Raw genomic sequence first — 23386 nt, forward strand, 5'->3', positions numbered from 1 at the left:
GCCTCCCAGCTGTTCTCCCATGCCTTTCTCTCTCCCTGGACAAAGAATTATTAGAAAGCAAGAATGATATGTTTTTATAAGGGTGATGCTGGATTGGTTCTAAAATGTATATTTTAAAACTCTGAACATCTCTCCAAAGACGCTGGAATAGTAACTATTTCTGGTATAGCCTGAATGTAACCAGGCCTCTTGGAAGGGCCTTGCTCTTAGCAGGAACCTGTCCATCCAGGGTGGGGCACAGGGAAAGGAGGGGAGGCACATCTGGCCCCCAAAAGTGCTGATGGGTAGTGCAAATGTTTCCTAAAGGTTTTTCTCAGAAGATGGAGGGAGGAGGTTACATAGCACACCATAAAGCAACATTTCCTAAACATCGTATTGAAGCCATCTTTTCTGGTTTCGATTTGCTTTTCTCTTTGGGAGCTTCAAGTGTCTCCCCTTTCGGGTCTCCTCAGCCCTGCCCGTGCCCCGCCCTGGAGCTCGGCTGCCCCCGTTACTTTCTGGGTCTCCTCTTTGGGTCTCTTTCTATTCCTTCCTCTAGAGCAGCAGGTCTCAAAAGGCGGCAGTTTTGCTCATCCCCTGGCACATTTGTCTGGAGACATTCTTGGTTGTCACAACTTAGGGGATGCTACTGACTCCTAGAAGAGGCCAGGAATGCTGCTAGCCGGCCTGTGTTGCATAGAACAGCCCCCCCCCACAACAAAGAATTATCTGACCTCAAATGTCACTTGAGCCAAGACTGAGAAACCCCGCCCTAGAGTGGGCTAGCCGGCTCCCAAGTGTGGCAGGCAAAAGGCCTGGGGAAGGTCTGGAGTTGGCTGGATTCATTGTCTCATCCTCCAGATGTCAGCAGTGAAGAGGTGCTTTCAAGTCTGAGTTTTTGGAAACAGAGTGACTCCCTTTCCTCTGTTGGAGAGAGGAGTCAACCTTGGAACCCTCTGGCAAGTGAAATCAGGGCCTGTCTAGAGCAGAAACACCACGGAAACATTGCAGAGGAAGGAGCCAAGAACCCCACGTGGGAGCTGAACGGCCCCCAGTGGGCAAACAGCCTGGCATGGGGTTTGCTTCTGGGCCGACCGGATCAGGCTGCTGCTGTATTTGCCTTGGACAGGCCTGACTGCATGCTTCAGCAGAACTGGGGCAGGACCCAGCCTTCTATCAATAAAACCTGGGCCCTGCTCCAGGCCCACTTGCCTCTTCTGAAAAGCCTGTTTATGCTCATTTCCGCCTTGGCTTGATTTTCTGTTAAATCTCAAGATGGAGCTTTCTTTCACCTTGACATCATCACCTGGGCTGAGCTAACTTCATGTGCTGTGCTGTTTTCTTGGGGGATTTAAGGGAGCGGGGACTCAGGTCTGAACTCAGCTAGTTTTGGGTACATATGGCTTAGGGGGTCTCATCTCGGTGGTATTTCTCCTCTCTGATCTTTTTTCTTGTTTCCTGAGACGGAGTCTCACTCTGTTGCCTAGGCTGGAATGCAGTGGCATAATCTCAGCTCACTGCAACCTCCACCTCCTGGGTTCAAGCAATTCTGTCTCACCCAGCCTTCTGAGTAGCTGAGATTACAAGTGTGCTCCACCATGCCTGGCTAATTTTTGTATTTTCAGTAGAGATAGCTCATGTTGGCCAGGCTGGTCTTGAACTCCTGACCTCAAATGATCCACCCGCCTTGGCCTCCCAAAGTGCTGGGATTACAGGTGTGAGCCACCACACCTGGCCCTCTCTGCTCTTTAAGGAAAAGAAAATCATTTATTTTCCTCCATCCAGAGAGAACCATTCTTTATTAACATTTTTATGTGTTCTTCCTGAACATTCATATATTTTTCAAAACATGATTGAGATCACCCTGTAGATAAGTATTTGGCCTCAACATTTTAAAAGCAACAATCCCAAGGTTCTAACTGTTTTGTCTCTGCCATACCAGAGGGAGGCAGCTGGTGAGGAAGGAGAGACAGGAGTGAAAGCGGGCAGGGATGAGCTCAGAATCCCCAATGGCAAACTCAAAAGGTCACTGGAAACAGGCATCAGAAACCGAGGAAGGCCACTGGGAGTTGTTCTGTGGTCGTTTTGTCAACCACAGAAACGAGGGTTTCGGAGTCTCTCCTTAAAGATCTCTGAGGTCTCTGATGTCTGACTTTTCCTTGGGCACCCATGTGTGACCAAGCAAATCTCTTTCAAGTCTATCCTAGATCCCTTTTTCAGTTTAAGCCTCATTTGCTAAGGAACATCATCGCTATTGGCTAAAGACCACACTCAGTTACCCAAACAGCTGCAGTTCTTTTATTTAGGATTTTACACCCCAAAGAATTTATACTTCTGGTGGTTTTTAAGGGGCTCTTATTATGTCACCCCTGGGAGGAAAAAAGCCCTCAGTGGCTCCTGGTGCCCTCGCGATGAAGTGAGGCCTCTGATGGCTTGGTTCAGTCCTTTCGCTGCCTATGGAGAAGCTGGCCCCAAGAGAAGAAGTCTTTGTCCTTGCTCACCACTGTGGATTCTCATTATCACCCGCTGCAGCCCAGGGCAACCCCAGCAGCTCTGTCCCTTTGGCCTTGGGTGCCACTTTTCTTGGTACATGGAATGCACAGGTTGCAAAAGAGAAACATAAGCACTACCCCTTCCACTGCAATCCCTTCCAGCCAGTGCTCAAGTTTTACGCCAGCAGGCCCAGAGCCCCACCCCTTCCTGCTGACCTTCCAGAGTCCCTGATATGGTTTGGATATATGTCCCCTCCAAATCTCATGTTGAAATGTGGCGTCCAGTGTTGGAGGTGGGACTGGTGGAAGGTGTTTGGGTCATGGGGGTGGATCCCTCATGAATGGCTTGGTGCTGACCTTGCGATAATGAATGAGCTCTCGCTCTGTTAGTTCACACAAGAGCTGGTTGTTTAAGACAACCCTAGCATCTCTCTCTTGCTCTCTCTCTCTCTAATGTGACACGCCTACTCCCGCTTCCCCTTCTACCGTGAGTAAAGGCTTCCTGAGGCCTCCCCAGAAGCCAAGCAGATGCTGGTGTAATGCTTGTACAGCCTGAAGAACCCCTAGCCAAATAAGCCTTTTTTCTTTATAAATTACCCAGCCTCGGGTATTCCTATATAGCAACACAAAATGGACGAAGACATTCGTCTTCCTTTTTTTTTTTTTTTTGAGACAGAGTCTCGCTCTGTCACCCAGGCTGGAGTGCAGTGGCCGGATCTCAGCTCACTGCAAGCTCTGCCTCCCGGGTTCACGCCATTCTCCCGCCTCAGCCTCCCAAGTAGCCGGGACCACAGGCGCCTGCCACCTCGCCTAGCTAGTTTTTTTGTATTTGTTAGTAGAGACGGGGTTTCACCATGTTAGCCAGGATGGTCTCAATCTCCTGACCTTGTGATCTGCCCGTCTCGGCCTCCCAAAGTGCTGGGATTACAGGCTTGAGCCACCGCGCCCGGCCGACATTCGTCTTCGAATGGTCAGCAACCTCGGCAACCAGGCTCCCAGGCCTTCAGCTGCAAAGGCCAGCCCCTCCCATGGCCATTCCCAGACCATACTCAGGCACTTTCCCCACTCAGGACTCTGGCCCTGCTCATGTTCCACCTGTTGACTATTTACTTAACATTTCTCTTTAAATAGACTTATTTTATTGAATTTAAATAAACTTATATTAAAGGAAATTTTAAAATACCCTTGAATCACTGGTTTGATGTACTTAGGAGTTTTTGCTCAGCACACATTAAATAGACACTTATAATTCCTTTTAATATGTGTCTAAGGACTGCCTCAAATTTATTTCACAAATACTTATTAAGCCAGGCACTAGCCAGGCACAGTGGCTCACACCTTTAATGTCAGCACTTTGTGAGGCCAAGGCAGGAGGATTGCTTGCTTGAGCCCAGGAGTTTGAGACTAGCCTGGGCAACATAGAAAGGCCTTGTCTCTACTAAAAATTTAAAACATTGGCCAGGTGTGATGGTGTGCACCTGCAGTGCCAGCTACTTGGGAGGCTGAGGTAGGAGGACAGCTTGAACCAAGGAGAAGGAGGCTGCAGTGAGCTATGATCATGCCACTGTACTCCAATCTGGGTGGCAGAGTGAGACCTTGTCTAAAAAAAAAAATCCAGGCACTGTTCTAAAGTCCTTTCAGGTGTCATTTGTGGGAGACGCTGCCCTATAGAGGCCGCTCTCTTTGGCCATCTGGTGCCTGGACTACCAGGGCACTGGGTCCAGGGAGTGCCTAAGGGGCAGCGTGAGCAGTGGAGAGAACTCCTGGGATGCTGAGAAGGAATTGCCAGCTGTTCTTACCAATACCAAGGTGCTCTTCCAAAGGAGACGTGGATCTGGATATACTGATACGGAATTGTGCGTGAACGCAGGTCCCTCCACAGCACATATAGGACCAGGTCATTTGTATTTTGCAGGTATATATACACATGTGTGTGTGTGTGTGTGTGTGTGTAAGTGCAGAACAAAGGCCTGGCAGTGCTCAGCTAACTACTGAAAGAGATTTCACCCTGGGAGGGGGTGGACATTGAAAGGGGTAGAGTGAGACTCTCACCTCTTGCCCTTTGTTTCTGTGTTATTTGAATAGCCAAATGCTTTTCATATGTTCCTAATGTCATTTTTTTTTTTTTTTTGATACAGAGTCTTGCTCTGTCGCCCAAGCTGGAGTGCAGTGGGGCGATCTCTGCTCACTGCAACCTCCACCTCCTGGGTTCAAGCAATTCTCCTGCCTCAGCCTCCTGAGCAGCTGGAATTACCGGCGAGCACCACCGTGCCCAGCTAATTTTTGTATTTTAAGTAGAAACAGGGTTTCACCATGTTGGCCAGGCGGGTCGCGATCTCCTGACCTCATGATCTGCCTGCCTCGGCCTCCCAGAGTGCTGGGATTACAGGTGTGAGCCACCACGCCTGGCCCTAATGTCATATTTTTAAAGGCAGTAAATGTTTTCTTAAAACACAGACTCTTAACCTGGGTGCCTGAATAGCTAGGTTCTAATCCAGATTGTGTAGACGAAATACTTGACATATGAGCCAGGACAAGCCTCTTAGTTTCTTTGAGTCTCAGGTTTCTCCTCTGAGAAATGGGACCCTGTGAGGTTCCATCAAGAAGAGGCATGTGAAAGCGTGAGTGGACAAAAGCATGAGTATTCTAGGTGACAGTCCTGGGCCATCTCTGGTACCTCTAAGAGTCTTACTAGATTTTTTAACTTTGTTACTCCTGTGATGAAAACCCTCAGTGGCTTCCCATTGCCTTCAAAATGAGTCTAAATCTGGATTAGCACACACAACCCTTATGGTCTGGCTCTGCCAACTCTCCAAAACACCAGAAAGTAGGGTTATCGTCCTGGATATAAAACCAGGACTCTCTGGCTTTGTGATCTGAGTGGACATTTTTTTGCTATAAGGCTTATAACTATCATTGAGACCCCAAGTCACTGTTCCACCCTGTGGATGAGTCCCTGTCCCCACTCACCAAAGGGACAGATGGCTTCCAGGGCCCCAGGATAGATCAGCCCGGCCAGCCAGCATTTCAGCCCTACAGGTCCCTGCTGCCTTTCTGCCTATACCCGCAATCCCAAACGCTGTCAAGCCTTAGCAGGGCCCCTGCTGCAATCACCCCTCAGCCCCTGCAGCAGAGTGGTGACTCCGCTGGCTTGGAGTTCTGTGTTTCCTGGCTCCCAGCCCTTTGCTCCCTCCTGCAGACATGCCAGTGTCTGCGTTAACCCGGTCTCTACCTTTCCAGACCCTTGAGAAAAAGAAGCTCCTGTGGTCAGTCCTGCCTTGTCCCTCGGCCTAATAGCCACGTGTTGAACCTAGGATGACCACATGGGGGAGCCAGAGAGCAAGAAGCAATGAGCCTAAAGGGGCAGGTGCTGGGGGTGGGGGGATGTGTCCTTGCCTGAAATCCCAGGCTCTCTAACACGCTTGATAGACCTACCTGCACACCTCTCAGGAGGTGCAGGATCTTGGGTCTCTTCTGAAAGCTTCAACACATGTTAATTGAAATGTGACTGATAACAATAGTAGCTGACATTTGTTGAGGCATACCTGTGTTCTGTCTACTCATTTCATTTATTGTTGAGAGAAGTGTTGAGATCTCCAACGATAATTGTGGATTTGTCTATTTCTCTTTACAGTTAATATGCCTGTATTTTGAAGCTCCATTATTGGGTATATAAACTTTTAGGAATGTCTTTTTTTTTTTTTTAACAGACAGGGTCTCACTGTTTCACCCAGACTAGAGTGTAGTGGTGCTCATTGTAACCTTGAACTCCTGGGCTCAAGTGATCCTCCAGCCTTAGCCTCCCAAGTCACTGGTACTACAGGTGTGTGCCACCATGCCTGGATATTTTTTGAATTTTTTGTAGAGATGGGGTCTTGCTCTGTTGCCCAGGCTGGTCTTGAACCCCTGACCTCAAGCGATCCTCCCACCTTGGCCTCCTAAAGTGCTATGATTACAGGCACAAGCCACCACCTGGGCTACTTTTAGGGTTATTATGTCTTCTTAGTTAATTGACCTGCGTATCATTATGAAATGACCTTCTTTATCCCTGTTAACATTCTCTACTATGAAACCTACTTTGTCGGATATTACCATAGTTATTGCAGCTTTCTTTTAATTACCATTAGCGTGGCATTCCCTAATCCACCCTTTCATTTTTAGGCTATGTATCTCTTTATATTTAAAGATCATTTCTTACAGGCAGCAAATAGTTGGATCTTGTTTTTCTTTAAACCAATCTGCTCATCTCTACCCTTTGAGTATTTAGATTATTTGCATTTAATGTGATTATTGCAGTGGCACAATCCCAGCTCATGATATAGCTAGATTTTAAGTCTATCTTCTTACTACATTTTTTCTTTTCTTTCTTTCTTTCTTTTCTTTTTTTTTTTTTTTTTTCTTTTTTTTGAGACAGGATCTCATTCAGTCGCCCAGGATAGAGTGCAGTGACACAATCATGGCTCACTGCAGCCTCAACCTCCCCAGGCTCAGGTGATCCCCCACCTCAACCTCCCAAGGTACTGGGACTACACATGTGCCACCATGCCTGGCTGACTTTTTTGTATTTTTTTGTAGAGACAGGATTTCGCCATGTTGCCTGGTCTCAAGTAATCAGGGGCTTGAGTGATCCTCCCACCTCAGCCTCCCAAAGTGCTGGGATTATGGACATGAGCTATGGAACCCAGCTGGCTATTGGTTTTCTATGAGTATTCTATCTGTTCTTCGTTTGCTTTTTCTCTTTTTTTCTTGCCTTCTTTTGGATTAATTGAATATACTTTATGATTGCATTTTATCCCATTTGTTGCCTACAAGCTTTAACCCTTTGTTTTGTTATTTTAGTGGTTGTCTTAGCGTTTACAGTATATAAATGGTCCTTAATTTATGAGATTACATCCCAATAAACCCACTGAAAGTTGAAAATATCTTAAGGCAAAAATGCATTTAATACCCCTAACCTACCAAACATGATGGCTTACCCTAGCCTATCTTAAATGTGCTCAGAACACTTACATTAGCCTACAATTGGGCAAAATCATCTAACACCAAACGTATTTTCTTATGAAGTGTTGAATATCTTATGTAATTTATTGGATGCTGAACTAAATTATGGTTTCTATCACACCATTCTCCTGCCTCAGCCTCCCGAGTAGCTGGGACTACAGGCGCCTGCCACCTCGCCCGGCTAGTTTTTGTATTTTTAGTAGAGACGGGGTTTCACCATGTTAGCCAGGATGGTCTCGATCTCCTGACCTCGTGATCCGCCCGTCTCGGCCTCCCAAAGTGCTGGGATTACAGGCTTGAGCCACCGCGCCCGGCCTCTATCAAATGTGCATCTCTTTAGCACCATCTTAAAGTTGAAAAATCATAAGTAGGACCATTGTAAGGAGGGAACCATCTGTACATCTTTAGCTTATCACAGTCTACCTGTCAAGTGATACTATGCCACTTCATATATAGTATAAAACCCTGGCCAGGCACAGTGGCTCACACCTGTAATCCTAGCACTTTGGGAGGCCAAGGTAGGAGGATCACTTGAGCCCAGGAGTTCAAGACCAGCCTGGGCAACATAGTGAGACCCAGTCTCTATTTTATATGAAAAAATAATTTTAAAAAAAGAAAAGAAAAAAACAAAAATAATAGTATCCTTCCATTTCTCATCTACAGACCTTTGTATCATTCTTGTCCTGTATTTTATTTTTACGTATACTACAAGCCAGGGGTCCCAGCCCCCAGGGCCACACACATGGTCTTTTAGAAACCAGGTCGCACAGCAGGAGGTGAGCAGTTGGAGAGCAAGTCAAGCTTCATCTGTATTTACAGCCACTCCCCATGGCTCGCATTGCAGCCTGAGCTCTGCCTCCTATCATATCAGTGGCAGCATTAGATTCTCAGAGGAGCACGAAACCTGCTGTGAACTGCGTATGTGAGGGATCTGCGTGTTCCTTATGAGAATCTAATGCCTGATGATCTGTCACTGTCTCCCATCACCCCCAGATGGGACCATCTAATTGCAGGAAACAAGCTCAGGGCTCCCACTGATTCTACATGATGGTGAGTTGTATAATTATTTCATTATATATGACAATGTAATAATAATAGAAATAAAGTGCACCATAAATGTAATGTGCTTGAATCATCCGAAAACCATCCCCCACACCCCGGTCCATAGAAAAACTGTCTTCCACAAAACCAGTCCCTGGTGCCAAAAAGTTTGGGGACCGCTGCTGTAAGCCCCTTACAATATTTTATTTAAATGGCCAATTATATTTTAAGGAGATTTAAATGATAAGAAATTGTTTATTCATTGGTTACCATTTCTGGTACTTTTTTTTTTATTTTGGTAGATCCAGGTTTCCATCTGATATCATTTTCTTTCTGCCTGAAGGACTTTCTTTAACATTTCTTGTATTTGTGCATGTACGGATGATGAGTTTTTTCAACTTTCTGTGTCTGAAAAAGTTCTAATTTCACCTTCCTTTTTGAGAGATTTTTACAGGGTAGAAATTTCTAGGTTGGCACCTTTTTTTCTTTCATTGTTTTAAAGATATCGCTTCACTACTTCCTCACTTGCATTATTTCTAACAATAAATTTACTGGTATCTTTATCTCTGCTCCTCTGTATATAACATATTCTTTTTTTTTCTTTTTATCGCTATGTATTAGTCTCTTTTGTGTTACTATAAAGGTATACCTGAGACTGGGCAATATATAAAGAAGAGAGGTTTATTTGACTCATGATTCTGCAGACTGTACAAGCATGGCACCAACATCTGTTTGGCTTCTGATCAGGACCTCAGCAAGCCTTTGCTCATGGCAGAAGGTGAAAGGAGAGCAGGCATGTCACATGGTGAGAGAAGGAGCTAGAGAGAGAGGAGGAGGTGCCAAGCTCCTTTGAACAACCAGCTCTCACATGAAGGAACAATGTGAGATGCTCATTACCATGGGGAGACCACCAAGGCATTCATAAGGGATCTGCCCCCCTCAACCTAGACACCTCCCACCAGGCCTCCTTTAACATGAGGGGTCAGATTTCAGCATGCCATTTGGAGGGGACAGATAGCCAAACTGTATCACACTGCTTTTGAGCAATTGATTACAATGTGCCTTTTGTAGTTTTCTTTATGTTTCTTGTACTGGGTGTTCATTGAGTTTGTTGGATCTGTGGATTTATAGTTTTCATCAAAATTGGAAAAATTGGGGGCATTATTTCTTCAAATATTTTTATACTCCACCCCCCACTCTGAGGGATACCACTTACATGTATATTAGATTGCTTGAATTTGTTCCACAGCTTACTGCTCTGTTCATTCAAAAAATTATCTTTTCTTTCTGTGGTTCATTTTGTTTTGTTTTGTTTTGTTTTGTTTTGAGACAGTCTCGCTCTGTCGCCCAAGCTGGAGTGCAATGGCGCATTCTCGGCTCACTGCAACCTCTATCTCCTGGGTCCGAGCAATTCTCCTGCCTCAGCCTCCCAAGTAGCTGGAATTACAGGTGCCCACCACCACACCCAGCTAATTTTTGTATTTTTAGTAGAGATGGGGTTTCACCATGTTGGCCAGGCTGGTCGCAAACTCCTGACCTCAGGTGATCCACCCACCTCAGCCTCTCAAAGTGCTGGGATTACAGACGTGAGCCACTGTGCCCAGCCTGTGCTTCATTTTGGATCATTGCTATTGCTGTGTCTTCAAGTTTGCTAATCTTTTCTTCTGCAAAGTCTAATCTGCCATTAATCCCCATCTAGTATATTTCCCATCAAAGGCATTGTAAATTTCATCTCTAGTAGTTTGATGTGGATTTTTTAAAATATATTTTCCATTTCTGTACTTAACTTTTTGAATAAATAGCATATACTTATTCAGACATTTCTCTGGGCTCCTCACAGCCTATCCCCTTCTACCCTAGAAGCAGTGGGCTGCCCGAGACACCAGAATTAGTGTCTTTGAACAATGCTAACATCTGTGTCAGTTGTGGTCAGTAGTCGAGACAGAGTCTCACTAAGTTGCCCAGGCTGATCTCGAACTCCTGGCCTCAAATGATCCTCCCACCTTACACTCCCAAAGTCCTGGGATTGCAAGCATTAGCCACTGCACCCAGCCCTGTGGAAATATTCCTGAGTTTTGTTCTAGGACCCAGTTAAATTATTTAGAAGTGGTTCGATCCTTTTTAAGATTTTAAGATCCTCTTTAAGATTTGTCAGGATTGGAACAGTGCTCAGTCTAGGGCTAATTACTTCCTAGCGCTAAGGTAAGACTCTCTGCGTACTCTACCCAGTGCCTAACAAATGATGAGGTTTTCTGGTGTGGCTCGTAGGAACAGGCACTATTCCTGACCTCTACGAGGGCAGACACTGTTACCTGTAATCCTTTTGGGTGGTTCTTTCTCTAGCCTTGGGTCATCTCTTCCCATGTACACACTGATCAGTAGGCAGCCAGGTGAATACTTTAGGGGCTTTCTGCAGTTCTCTCTCTCTGCAGCTGTCTCCATTCAGTTACTCTGTCCTGTGAACTTGGGCTGCCTTTGTCTCCCTAGACTCTGAGCAACATCTCCTCAGCTTCAGGGGGTTTTTGCTTCACCTTAGTACCCTCTCTGCACCACGCCTGGGAGTAAACTGGGAGTAAATGTAGGGATCAACTCATTTGTTTTCTGTCTCTCAGGGATTGCTATTCCTCGTTACCTGATAGCCAGTATTTTAAAAACCACTGTTTCGTAAGTTGTATCCATTTTTTTTTTTTTTGGTTGTTTTGATCAGGAGGATATATCTGAATTCTATTCCCTCATTTTTGCCAGAAGTAGAACTCCCCCAGGCGCTGTTCTAATACTAATTCATACTAGTTCATTTAATACCCAGCCTTACACACTGGGTAAATGCCTTGAGGGCAGGGATCCTATCTTTTGCCATTTAGTCTTCCTCATAATGCACTGGCCCTTGCACATAGTCGGTGCTCAAGAAGTCCTTCATTTTATTCGATTTTCAAATTGGATTTGTAGAGGTTTTTTGCCTTCAGAATGCTGGTTCTCCCACTCACTATGATACTAGGAAAGTATATAAGCTCTCTTAGCTATTACATGGAGACACCAGTGTGGTCGTTGTGGCAACTGTATAAAAGCACTTGTAAACTCCATGGAGCATGAACCTTGTTTGTTTACCAGTGTGTTCCCAGCCCCTACCACAAGGAATATATATAATAGGACTGGCACAGAGCATAGTTTCCCTTGCCCCCATGGTGTTTGAGAGCCTTCAGCCTAGCAGGCTGCCTGCCCGCTGTAGACACATTATCCTTAAGATACCTATGGGTGTGAACCATGCCTGCTCTCATCGTCTTAAAATATGGTAACTCTCCAAAATGGGAATTTTGTGTTGTGCCCTGAGCACACAGTCAGAAATCCATGTGCCCGCCCTGGTACCCAGTCCTAAGGCTGCTGACAGCCCCTTTCTGCCATCTTGGAGCAATTTTAGTGCTCCCAGCTCTAAAATCTGGCTTTCGATCGCTTAATAACTTTATGATCTACCAATCAATTGATATTGACAGCATCTTTTGTTATTCTCTGGCCAGCAGAAATAAAAGGAGACTCATCACCTTTAGTTGACATGGCAGGAATGTCAGAAAAGTCAGAAACTAGGGTCCCACATCTAATCTTTCCTGGTAGATGTGAGGGTGGGGAGCAGAATACATTAGACCCCACCTCGTCCCTCAGTCAGTATTTCCTTAGATTCCAAACCCAATATTTGGCACTGATTTCTATTCTGACTCCTTCCCTTGATAAGAAACAAATGGCTGCTCCCAGGGGATTCTAGAGGTGCCAGATGCACACCAGCCCACCTACATCTGCCAAGAGAAGGAGCCAATCCCCCACTCCCTCCACCTTACCCTGAGCAGAACATCCTTCATCCTTACCCTGACTAGGCTATCCCATCTGGGACAGCCTTCTCCATGGCTCCTTCGCAGATTCCTGCCACACTTTAGAAGCCAGAAGTGCTAGCCAAAGCTGTCAGTGATTCATCTGCGCTGGACAGCCGCCCTCACAGGAGCCTCTCCAAGGCCTGTCTGACCAGCCCCAGATGGGCTGGCCCACGCCAATGTATTTCTGATTAGGCAGAATGGAAATGCTTCCCAAAAAGGAGGCACCTGAAGTCCTGGCCACAAGGAGGGGCAGAGCTCTGGTGCATATTTCTCTAGAGATCCTTAAACCCTGGAGACATTTCTCTGGGCTCCTCACAGTCTATCCCCTTTTACCCTAGAAGCAGTGGGCTTCCTGAGATGACCCCCAGCTGGGCTAGGCTAGCCCTGAGGCTCTCAGGCGAGAGGCAGCAAGACCCTCCTTGCTAGATATAGCAGTGCAATAGTTGTTCACGTCTCACCCTGGTGACTATGCTGCCCGGGATGTTGGAGGATTGGCCCTGCCCAGAGAAGGGCACATCAGGGAGATGGCTGTTGATCAGAAACGTCTTTTGTCACTCTCTATTCTCACTAGGGAGGAAAAATAGAAGACAGAGCCCCTGGGCCTGACTCAGACCCTGACATGAATTCCTGAGGGTGTGGACAACTGGGGTAACTCAGCTATCTTCAGTAGTTTCAGTGTCAAGGCCTATTGAAGCTGTTAGCCTGGCAGCCAATCAGAAGTGTGGTGTGGGTTAGCACCACTGAGAAAGTGACTGTAGGGTGAGTCTAACCTAAATGGTGTGCCACCACTCACCTCTTACAACAGGAAGTCATCTGGGGAGACACTGAGCTCTCTGCTATACACAGCCATTGAATGCTGAAAAATGCTACCCTAGGGATGCCTGGCAGCATGTTAAGATTCAACCCAGATAGGACATCTGGTTAAGGATGCTTCTCAGAGTCAGATGGAAGGTGTGGGAGGTATGGATGATATTGGAGAATATATGTCAGGAAGTGGGGAAGACATAGGAGGAGGATTTTGACATCAGAGGAGAGAATAGCAAGAGCTAAGCCACAAGAGGGAAAGGTGGTTTCTGGGAATGTGAATCGAATTTTGTGCAGCTGTAATGAGAGTTGCTTGACTGCACCTGAAGATGGGTGTGAACTGTTGGCTGGGTGTGCAACGTGAAGGGTCTTGAAGGACCTGCTCAAGAGTTTGGAATAGGCACTGGGAGTTGATGGAGAAAGGACAACAACTGTAATGGAAAGTTACAGGGGCTCTGGGTTTGAATCTGATTCTACCATTTACTTGCTTGGGCAAGTTTACTCTGAACCTCAGTTCATTTATCTGCAAAATGTCTTCTTGCAGGGTTCTGAGGATTAAGTGAGATAATGAAATGTGTAACTTTCATTCAGTAACTTTAGTAGACCATCTTATTCAATGTTATTCTTACTAGACTATATATTATTAGAAGGTAGGGACTGTGTCTTATTCATGCCCAAACTCAAACATCCAGTCTAGTGCTTGCCTGAAGAAAGTGCTCAGTAAATATTTGTTAAATGAATGAAAGAATAAGCAAGTAGAACTTGATACGTAGTAATTATTCAATAATTTTTCATTGAAATCTGAATAGAAGTTGTTATGGTACCATGATCAGATCTTCATCTCAGAAGGATAACTGTGGCAACAAAAAGGTAGGTGGTTTGGAAGAGGCAGAGATAGGAACAAGGGGAACTTTTGGAAGGCTTTGCACTAATCTTGATTAATGGCACTCATCAAGATAGGAAATACTAAGGGAGGAAAAGAAAGAGTAGGTAGTTGACAAGGCAGGGAATAACAAACTCAATCTTGACCCTGTTGAGAGTGAAATTCCAATAGGAAGGGCTGGGTACTCAGTGAGCTGTTACAGATACTCACCTGGAGATACCTGGGAGAGAAAGAATTATGAGCCCTGAGTCTGTCAGGTGTGGTTGATACCATTGGCATAGGTGAGACTTACCCCCAGGGACAGCAGGGGTACACAGGGGGAGAAGAGAAGCCCCCAGGAAGCTGAAAGGAAGATGGAGGCACAGGCAGATGGAGAAAGTGATTCCTAACTTGTTTGTAATGAACTGTAATCTCAGGCATATTGTTATTATGAGAGTAATCACAGAGGTAAACTGTGAGGCCACAGAGTTTAGAGTTCAAGGACTTGGGTTCTGGAGTCAGACCCAGCGGGATTGATATTTGGCTCACCATCAACTAGCAGTGTGGATATGTGCAAGTTGCTTAACTTGCCTTAACCTCCTTTTGCTTTCTGTAAAATATAGATAATAACTGGAGCTTCCTCATAGGATTGTCGTAGGGCTTAAATGAAATTATGAACAAATTATTAGTACAGTACCTGCACATACTAGCTAACAGTGATTTCAAAATATGTCTCGGGGTGGGGTGGCACCTCGCCCTGGTTTTCAGCCTCTTTATATGCCACTACATCTGATCATAAGGTCGTAAGGTCCTAAATCTGATCTCTACCCCTGCTACCCTTCAATTGGACAGTTGAGGAAACCTGATGTCCATGGCTGCTCAAGATACCATATCAAGCTGGAGTTGGAGCTGGGACTAGAATACAAGCTCCTGACTTCCAGGCCTGTATCACAGCTTTTCTGGTACATGCAGAACTACAGGGTGGATCTTACAAGAGCATCTGGCCACATGACAGGATTGCATTTGAGAAAGGAAAAAAGCTTAAAATAATGTCTTTCATCATCTGACACTTTGAGTTAGGAAAGTGGCCCATTCATCATTTCAATGGGGCTTTCTGAACCCCAGCACAGTGCCATGGATTTAGGGCTCTGGCTGCTATAGCTTTAGATCCAACCTCCTCTTCCTAAGTCCAGGGACAAGAACAGCCAGTTCCCATCCTTTGTGCGATTGCGTCTCAGGGCCTTAAACGCTCTTGCTCAGACTCTTCCATGCCCCCTCCCTCTTACCCTGGCCAAGCTATCACTATTATTGATTATTCATAGGGAAGAGGTTCAGAGGTTCAGACAGGGCCATTAGATGCTGCAGGGAGTCCCGTCTTTCTTCCTTTGAGACCCTGGGGCTTCATTCTGGATTTTTTCTCCTGGAGGATGGCCAACTTTGGTATATCATATATAATCTTTGTATATTTCTTCTAGTCCTAAAGTCCCTGCCAGCACAGTCTCTGTTTTGCTGACTTCTTACACATGGCTTTCTTCCAAACCTAGATTCACTGACAGCTGGGATAGGGGAGGGAAAGAGACATTAACTAGAAATCAAGAGGCTTTGAAAGTAATGAGCTGTGATGGAACAAGTTACTTCCCTCAGTTTCCTTATCTATAAAATGGGCATAGTACCTGCTCTTAAGATAAAAGAGTAGCCTGGGTGAAATAATGGATGTTAAAAGGGTTTGAAAGGCTCTATTCAGATATCAGATTTTCATAATGTTTGGAATAGCAGGGAGCAGCACCCTAAAAGAACACAGTGTCCCTGAGAACTTTCCTAAACAGGTCTGGCATCTGGTGTGTTGCTTCTAAGGAGAGATTGATGCTGACTCCTGGTGTACCTTGGCTTGGTGTTTGAATAGGTTATTATTAACTGTATTTGAAGATTGCACATTTTGAACATGCAGCATTGCCGTTGCATTGCAGAGTTTCCCCGCATGAATCCAAGGACACGGTGTGGCCACAGATAATCTGGGGCCTGTTTTTTTTTCTTAAGTATTAGATTCCCACTGAGCAAGGATGTTCTTTTTATGAAGAAAAGCATGTTGCTTAGCTGGTTGGACAATGCAGGTGAGCTGTTATTGATGGCCCGAGGACCACAGGAAACCACCTCTCTGGGGAAAACCCCCCAAAACGGCTCTAAAATACCCATTTGAAAAAAAGATTGCTCCAAAGCCAGAACCTACTTTCACTCCCATTCATGTGAGATCTTCCCTTCCCTTGCAAACACCCAGTAGGTCACCCCAGCCCCTGGCGCTGACTGTCTCCTCTTATCTGCCTGCCAGAGGAGACAGCTACTGGTATTGACAGTTCTCCTGCACGGAGGGCGGCCAGCCGGCTGGGGTGCTGACTCTCAGCTCTCTTGTGTTTGTGCCTGCCAGGCACTCGCAGGCTTCTGGGAAGAAGACTGTGTGGGAGGATGAAGCCAAATTGGGCTGCAGTTTGAAACCTTCCTGAGCACTGACGGATTTGGCTTAGGTGGGAGAGGGAGAGGCTTTCTCATGAAGGTAGCCAAAGCTTAAGATGGAATTGGCAGCTTGGTGTCCAGGGGGCTGAGTCTAGTCCTTCACCCAGCTTATTTTCCTCAGGATGGGATTGTTTCAGAACTGTAGGAAAAGTTACACAGATTTGGAGAGAGACCGGATAACCCCTCTCAGCCACTGTCCAGGGCACTCCGGGGTCCATGAGCCATCAAACTCCATAAACATGGTAGCAAAGCCAGGTCTCTGGAGGCTGTTTCCCCACTGGGACTCCAGCTCCCAGTGTATTTAAAGATGGCAAAGTGCCCACCCAAATAGCCTCATCACTGCTGAGGGTCTGTACATGACAGTGACTAGGGGCGTAGGCAGCCGCACACACCAGGGCTGAGTCCCAGCACACATGTTCTCCCTGTGTGACTCTGAGCCTTAGTTTTCTCATCTGTACACAGTCTCTGTCTCAAGGCTATTGGAAAGAGTCAATGATAGACTGCATGTAAATCACCTGCACAGAGAGTTGTTCAAACAACGGTAGCTAGAACTACTATTGATCTATTGGGGGGTTATTGTCTTAACTGCTTTGAAGGATTCAGCCTTAGGTGTTCCTTTGTCCAGTCAGATGGGGAAATATAAATGAGCCCTCCTCAATGTTAGGAATGACAAGATCTGGCCAAGACCCCGCTTTCTCAGACTATCAGGAAGATGCACAGATAACCTGGATGGTGTCTGCAGGCTCCTGTGTATCCTGAGGCTTCCTGAGGGCTAAGTCCTATGGGTGGGAAGGCAGCTTGTTCTCTGGGTTGCCATAACTCTGCATCTGATTTGCATGTGTTTGTGGTGACCCTGCACTTTCTTCTGGCATTTCCAACTGAAAATATTGCTGTTTCCCCAGGCAGGGCAGATATTGATTTTCTTCTTCTCTAACCACTCGGATTGACTCGGCTCCCCCACCCAGCGAATGGGGGAGGGAGTGGGGGAGGGTGAGGAAGTGGATGGGGGAGAAAGGAGGTGGGATGATGTTGCCCTTATAGCTGGCACCTTCTACTCCGTGGAACCTGAGTCACTGGGGCTGATGAGAATGGGCTCCTTCCAGAAGCAAGTGCATGATGAAGAAAGAACAGAGGGAATGTTTCCCCTCGGGTCCATCCTGGTCCCTTCCTTCCCCGCATCCCTTACATGGCTTGCGGTTCCGAGTCCACTTGCCACCGGAGGCGGTGGCACCCAGGCGGAGGGGAGGCGGGGGAGGGGCGCAGTGACAGCCGAGCCTGCTTTGAGGAACCTTGCAGAGGAAGTGGCTTCAGAACTGCTTTGCGCCAGGGGCAGGAAAGGCGCGGGAGGCGGGGGAGGTGCGGAGATGGCGCTCTGCACCGCGGCGGAGGGAGGGCGCTGGCGCCGGGGACACGAAACCACAGAGCCCGGACGAGTCAGGGAGTGAGGCACGAGCCGGGCGCCCGGGGCTCTGCAGGCACAGGCGGCGCGGGGACTGGAGCAGCTTCCTCGGCCGCCCGAGCGCTCGCACCCCGCTGAAAGAAACACAGGCGGCCCGCCGGCTCTGCCTGGCCCGCTACCCGACCGGCTCAGGGCTCAGGGCCAGGGGCTCACGCCAAGCGGAGCCTGGTGAGCGGTGCCCACCTCCCTCCGCCGCATCCCGAGGCCGGCCCCCTCTGATGCACTGGCGGCCGCGTCTGGGGACTCTGGGCTAGATGACCGTGGACAGCAGCATGAGCAGTGGGTACTGCAGCCTGGACGAGGAACTGGAAGACTGCTTCTTCACTGCTAAGACCACCTTTTTCAGAAATGCGCAGAGCAAACATCTTTCAAAGGTAAACATAATAATGGAATGCAGGAGCCTTTCGTTGGGGAAAATAACCTCTGTGGTCAATCTAAAAGGAAAACCTTGCTCCCAGCAAAGGGACAAAGTCACATGTCAGGAAAGTGGCCAGGCAGTTGCTCTGAGGGCTTAGCATCGTACCTGGAACCCTTCAGGGACCCGCGCTATTCAGTTGGTCAGTCCTCCTCACAGCGGTTGCGTCCCCAGATCTCTTCAAAATGGCTCTCTAGAATGTGGGGACTGCGCCTGGCTGGTAGATTGGCTGCAGGTTCACCTGTGCCTGAGTGCAGGGTCTCATAACCGCACCCTCTCCCCAAATCCTAGCTTAGAAGTTCTAGATGGAAACTGAATGGCACCCAATCCTTCAGCAGGAGAAACATTCATCAGTTGATAAACATCAATAAATACACATTCATCGGTTGAGACTTCCGTATTTGAAGTGGCCAGAAACCACCTTAAGTCGTAATTCAGCAACTTTGCAGAAGTCCAGGGTGTTTTTAGAAGCAAACTAAAACTTCTTGCCTAGGCTGCTGTCATGCTACCACTTTAACTTCCTGGGTCGGTTTGGGTAACCTAAAGGGGCTTGCGTGTGTTTCCTGATGGCATGATTTGTGTTTCCTAAAGGTGTCTGCCTCTAGACACCCAGCAAGCCTGGGTGCCCTGGCCATTCTCCTAGTTGGTTGCAGGCCTCCTGTCTGTCAGTATCTTGGTGGGAGTGGAGTTAAAGCTGAATTTGTTTATTTGTTTTGCTACTTAGATGAGAGGGCTCCAAGCCAGGTCCTTAGAGAGGTTACCTAGAAGGAGCTGTTTATAGACAGAAGTGAGCTGTTATGTTTCACAGGTGTGTGGCAGGCTCATCATTAATTCAGCAGTGCCACACCAATTCAAATTAACCAAAAACTTCCCCAGGCCTGACTCTGGGGCCTCCTTTGTTAAGAATTCATCTTGCCTGTAGGCCCTGCCTTTCCTGGGTTCTGAAGTCAGGCAAATGCACTGTACCTTCCCACTGTGAGAAGAGGCCCAAGAACCAAAGGAGAGATTGTGATTTTACATTTGAAGGAGTCAACTAAAATAGGCCCCTGTAACTAGCACCTGTTTTCCGGGGCACCACTCATGAGGCTGGAGAGCAGGGGATGTTCCGGAGGGTGAGGGGCAAAGGGACAGGCGTCCCTTTCCCTGGCTGTAGCTGGGGCTCATGCAGAACACCATGGCTGCAGAGGGGAGGTGTCCCACCCTCCCATGGGGTTCTTGCCGCATGGTATAAGTCCCCCCACACCCCCACAGATACTCCAGTTAGCTAGGTATTTAGACCAGTGGTTCTCAACCTTAGCTACACTCTAGACTCACAGGAAGCTTTAGGAAATACTGGTGATACCTGGTTCCCATGCCCAGAGTGTCTGGTTTAATTGGCCTGGGGTACAGGCTGGGCATCAGGATTTTGAAAAGCTCCCTAGTTAATTCTGATATACAGCTGAGGTTTTGAACTATTTCTCTAGAGTGTTTTGTTGCTGCCTGGGAAGGAAATGGTTCCTGTTTTTAAACCAAAGTTTAGGTCCTGTGCCTGCCTCTCACTGCCAGCTAGGCTGCAAGCCCTCAGTTTCAGAGGGTGAAATTTTTTGCATAATTAGGTGAGGAAGAGGCACTGCAAAGATGGGGTTTCTTTTACTTGGCAATGAAACAGATAGCTGTTTCTGATATTTCTTGGGAGAAATAGAAATATCGTACAAGAAAATATGCTGGGATGGGGTTGGTGCCGGGGGATGACTTGCTGCATGGCCTGAACAGCCATCTCTCTCCCTTCTTCCCCCGAGTTCTCCTTCCTCGCCTGGCTCCAGAAAATATACCTTTGGTTTGGTCCCTGCAGAAACACTTCCTGTACTTGGTGTCTTGAATCCACCTCATATCTTGAGGCCTCTGTATATCTTCCTATGTCATTTTGCTGGAGTCTGTAAGCCCTCAGAAGACAGGAATCCCTTCTAAGAAACTCCTTTTACTGAACCCCAGACAGGGTGATCAGGGATAAATGCTTCAGGGTGGGCATGGCCCCTCTTATCCTTACAGGAAGCATCTTGACTGGATATTCAGGTCAGAGACAGTGTTCCTCAGCACCAGGCTGGCCTTCAGCACAGAACACTCCAGGGAGGGGCAGGGCTGGGTGAGCAAATGCAGGGGTGGACTGAGGAGGGTGAGGCTGACTGAGCCGGGGAAGCGTCCTCCAAAGGTTTCAGTCTTTCATTCTTCTAGGTGCCTTTTTACCTTCAATAACACTTTCCACTCTCTTTTCTCCCTTGGATCACTTCTGGAAAGGGTTTTAAAGAGCTCTGCCACATTCCGACCCCGTTCTGACCCCTTACAGTGCTTTTTTTCTTACCCAAAGAGAGATCACATCTGAGCTCCTAAGATAATTTCTTTTTCCTGTCTCCAAGGAAAGGAGTTGATGTGTTTCCCGGTCATTGAGAGACTGAGGCCCTCATTTGGGAAGGGCTGAGCTTGCTTCTGTAAATAGCCTTGTCAGAACAACCTGTGTGGCTGCTCAGTCTGTGCCTGGCTGGAACGTAGCTTCAGGGAAGCCTCTCTGCTGTGCGATGCCACCACCCGGGAGTTGTCACTAGTCAGTCCCAGGAGTTCCCGAGACTCCTCTCCAGTGCCCTTAGGGAAGAGGTTGGAGGGGTAGGGAAGGTCTCCCCATTTCATAGGGAGGGGGTGCCTAAAGGTCAGGAGACAGCAAGGGAGATGGTGGCACCAGGCCCTGGGCCCTAGCTTGGTCTCTTCTTTCAGAAAATGGCAGTTTCCTGGGGCCACGTGCCTCCTTTGAGAGGGGCCGGGGACTTGGTTTTGAGTCACACCACAGTTTTAGGAGGCTGAGGCAGTACTCTCCTGGTACTTTCCCACTTGACCAGGCACAATTAGATCTGGTTTCTCTGAGTCATGCATGTCACAAATGGGGCCTGGGGGAGAGCCAGCCTATGGGCTCAGGCAGTGCAGACGTAGATGGTCTCAGTAAGACCATCATAGTTACCTCAATCTAAGGTGTTGCCTAGAGGGGTAGGGGGACTTATCAGGTCATAGGACATGGTTTTGATGGACCCAAGGTTAGAACTTACCTCTTTTGTCTCCCAGCCCAGAGAATTTTCTTCCTTAGTCCCACGAAAGACAGGGTTTGGTGATTTGTAGGACTGGTGACTGTGAAGTCAGGCCAGGCCCTCTGTCCATCTCTGATATTTGTTCATTTTTTTCCTCTGAGGGATCTAACCCTGGAAGTGGGGCCAGCTTTCATTCCCATCAAGTTCCCAAATGCCTACAGGTGGTGGCCATTTAGGGTTTTGATATCTGAGCAGAAACACGAGTGTTCTGAGCTCTCTCTGCATGTTGAACAGGATCTGGGACCCCAGAACTCTGGCATGGCCCAGAGCATTGGGGTGAGTGCTCTGAGGACAATACAGCTTGCTGCTTGCAGAATGTCAGAGCACGTCACTTTACAGATGGAGAAACTGAGGCCCAGAGAGGTGGAAGGACATAACCAAGCCACACATCTGTTTGGGTAGAGCCAGGACTAACACCCCTCCAGGACTCCTTGTCAAGTGCCCTTCTTCTTGGTCTTTTCCTACTCAGCAGGTGACCCAGGATAGACTGTAGGCCTTGTCCTCTCAGAACCTTCTACAAAATGGAACACTCAACTTCAGGCTGGGTCAGGTCTCGAAAGGTCCTTCCCATCCCTCCATTCCTTAAGGCATGCCAGCGAAGGGGACACTGACCCTACACTTGACACCAGCAGGTGGTCCCTGTAATCTTACAACTTTAGTGATTTAAAAGTTCTTCTAGGTGTCTATCCTACAACTGAAATACGTTAATAGATAAACATCTATCTTCCCATTGGAGACTCCTCCTCATGTGTGTTTTTCTCTGTGGATACAAAGAATAGAACATTGACTATATCTACAGTTAAATATATATTTTTTTCTTTTCTTTTCTTTTTTTTGAGATGGAGTTTTGCTCTTGTTGCCCAGGCTGGAGTGCAATGACGCAATCTTGGCTCACTGCAACCTCTGCCTCCCAGGTTCAAGCAATTCTCCTGCCTCAGCCTCCTGAGTAGCTGAGATTACAGGCGCCCATGACCACACCCAGCTAATTTTTGTGTTTTTTTTTTAGTAGAGACAGGGTTTCACCACGTTGGCCAGGCTGGTCTCGAACTCCTGACCTCAGGTGATGCCCCTGCCTTGGCCTCCCAAAGTGCTGGGATAACAGGCGTGAGCCCCTGCACCTGGCCTCTAGTTCAATATTATACTTAAGTACATAGAAAACACACTTCCACGCCTCCATCTGCCTAGGCTTTCTTGGGTCTACAGTGACACCATTGATTTGTTTTTCTTCAAGGAAGATGCAAGAGGAAGAGGGTCCTGGAGGTCAGATCCGACACTACTCCCTGTTCCCTGCCTGTAATTGTTCCGTCTCCTCCTGCCTGGCCAGGCAGCTCCTCCCTGGACAGGGTCCTTGTGGTACTCTAGGGACACTAGCCAACCCCACAGCCCTGGGACAGTTGGGGAGGTCCCCATCTCTCTGCTAGCAGCAGGCACACTCAGACCTCAGGCATGGCACCTACCCCTCACCACCTTGGCATGAGAGAAAAGAAAAGAATACTAAAAATAAGTTAGCTCCAAATTTGAGCAATAAAAATTTATTTATCTTTATTCCAAGAATCTTTGGAACCATTGGCCCATTTGACTGTTTTTTTGTGTGCGATATATCTCAAAGGCTTACATGGCTCAAGACTAGTCCCAAAAGAGATTTCAGACTGGCACAACCTCCAGGTAGCCTCATTTAGAGATACCGCCTGAACTCCACACTGGTGGGATTCACTGCCCGCTGCCTCCTCTGGCCCTTCCTAGCATCGTCAGCCCTATAAGATCAGAACTCGCATCTCCTTCAGGTCCAAAAATACCAAGTACTTGGTTACAAAAGCCAGTATTGGCCGGGCACGGTGGCTCACGCCTGTAATCC

General features: G+C 47.4%; 1 protein-coding gene across 2 annotated transcripts in view; it reads left to right on the forward strand.

Annotated features, from left to right (window-relative positions):
- RASSF5 (Ras association domain family member 5) overlaps positions 1–23386 on the forward strand; it is a 73406-nt gene that overhangs the window by 24697 nt on the left and 25323 nt on the right. Inside the window, exon 1 of one of the 2 annotated variants that reach the window (XM_033198669.1) lies at positions 17856–18380. The exons of the other annotated variant lie outside the window; for it this stretch is intronic. Coding sequence (XP_033054560.1) covers positions 18261–18380 — 120 coding nt within the window. The 5' untranslated portion in view covers positions 17856–18260. Of the gene's footprint in view, positions 1–17855; positions 18381–23386 lie in introns of those variants that run through there. 2 annotated transcript variants of the gene reach the window in all.

This window comes from Trachypithecus francoisi, unplaced genomic scaffold (genome assembly GCF_009764315.1).
Source record: "Trachypithecus francoisi isolate TF-2019V2 unplaced genomic scaffold, Tfra_2.0 Lachesis_group5, whole genome shotgun sequence".
Classification (NCBI taxonomy): Eukaryota; Metazoa; Chordata; class Mammalia; order Primates; family Cercopithecidae; genus Trachypithecus; species Trachypithecus francoisi.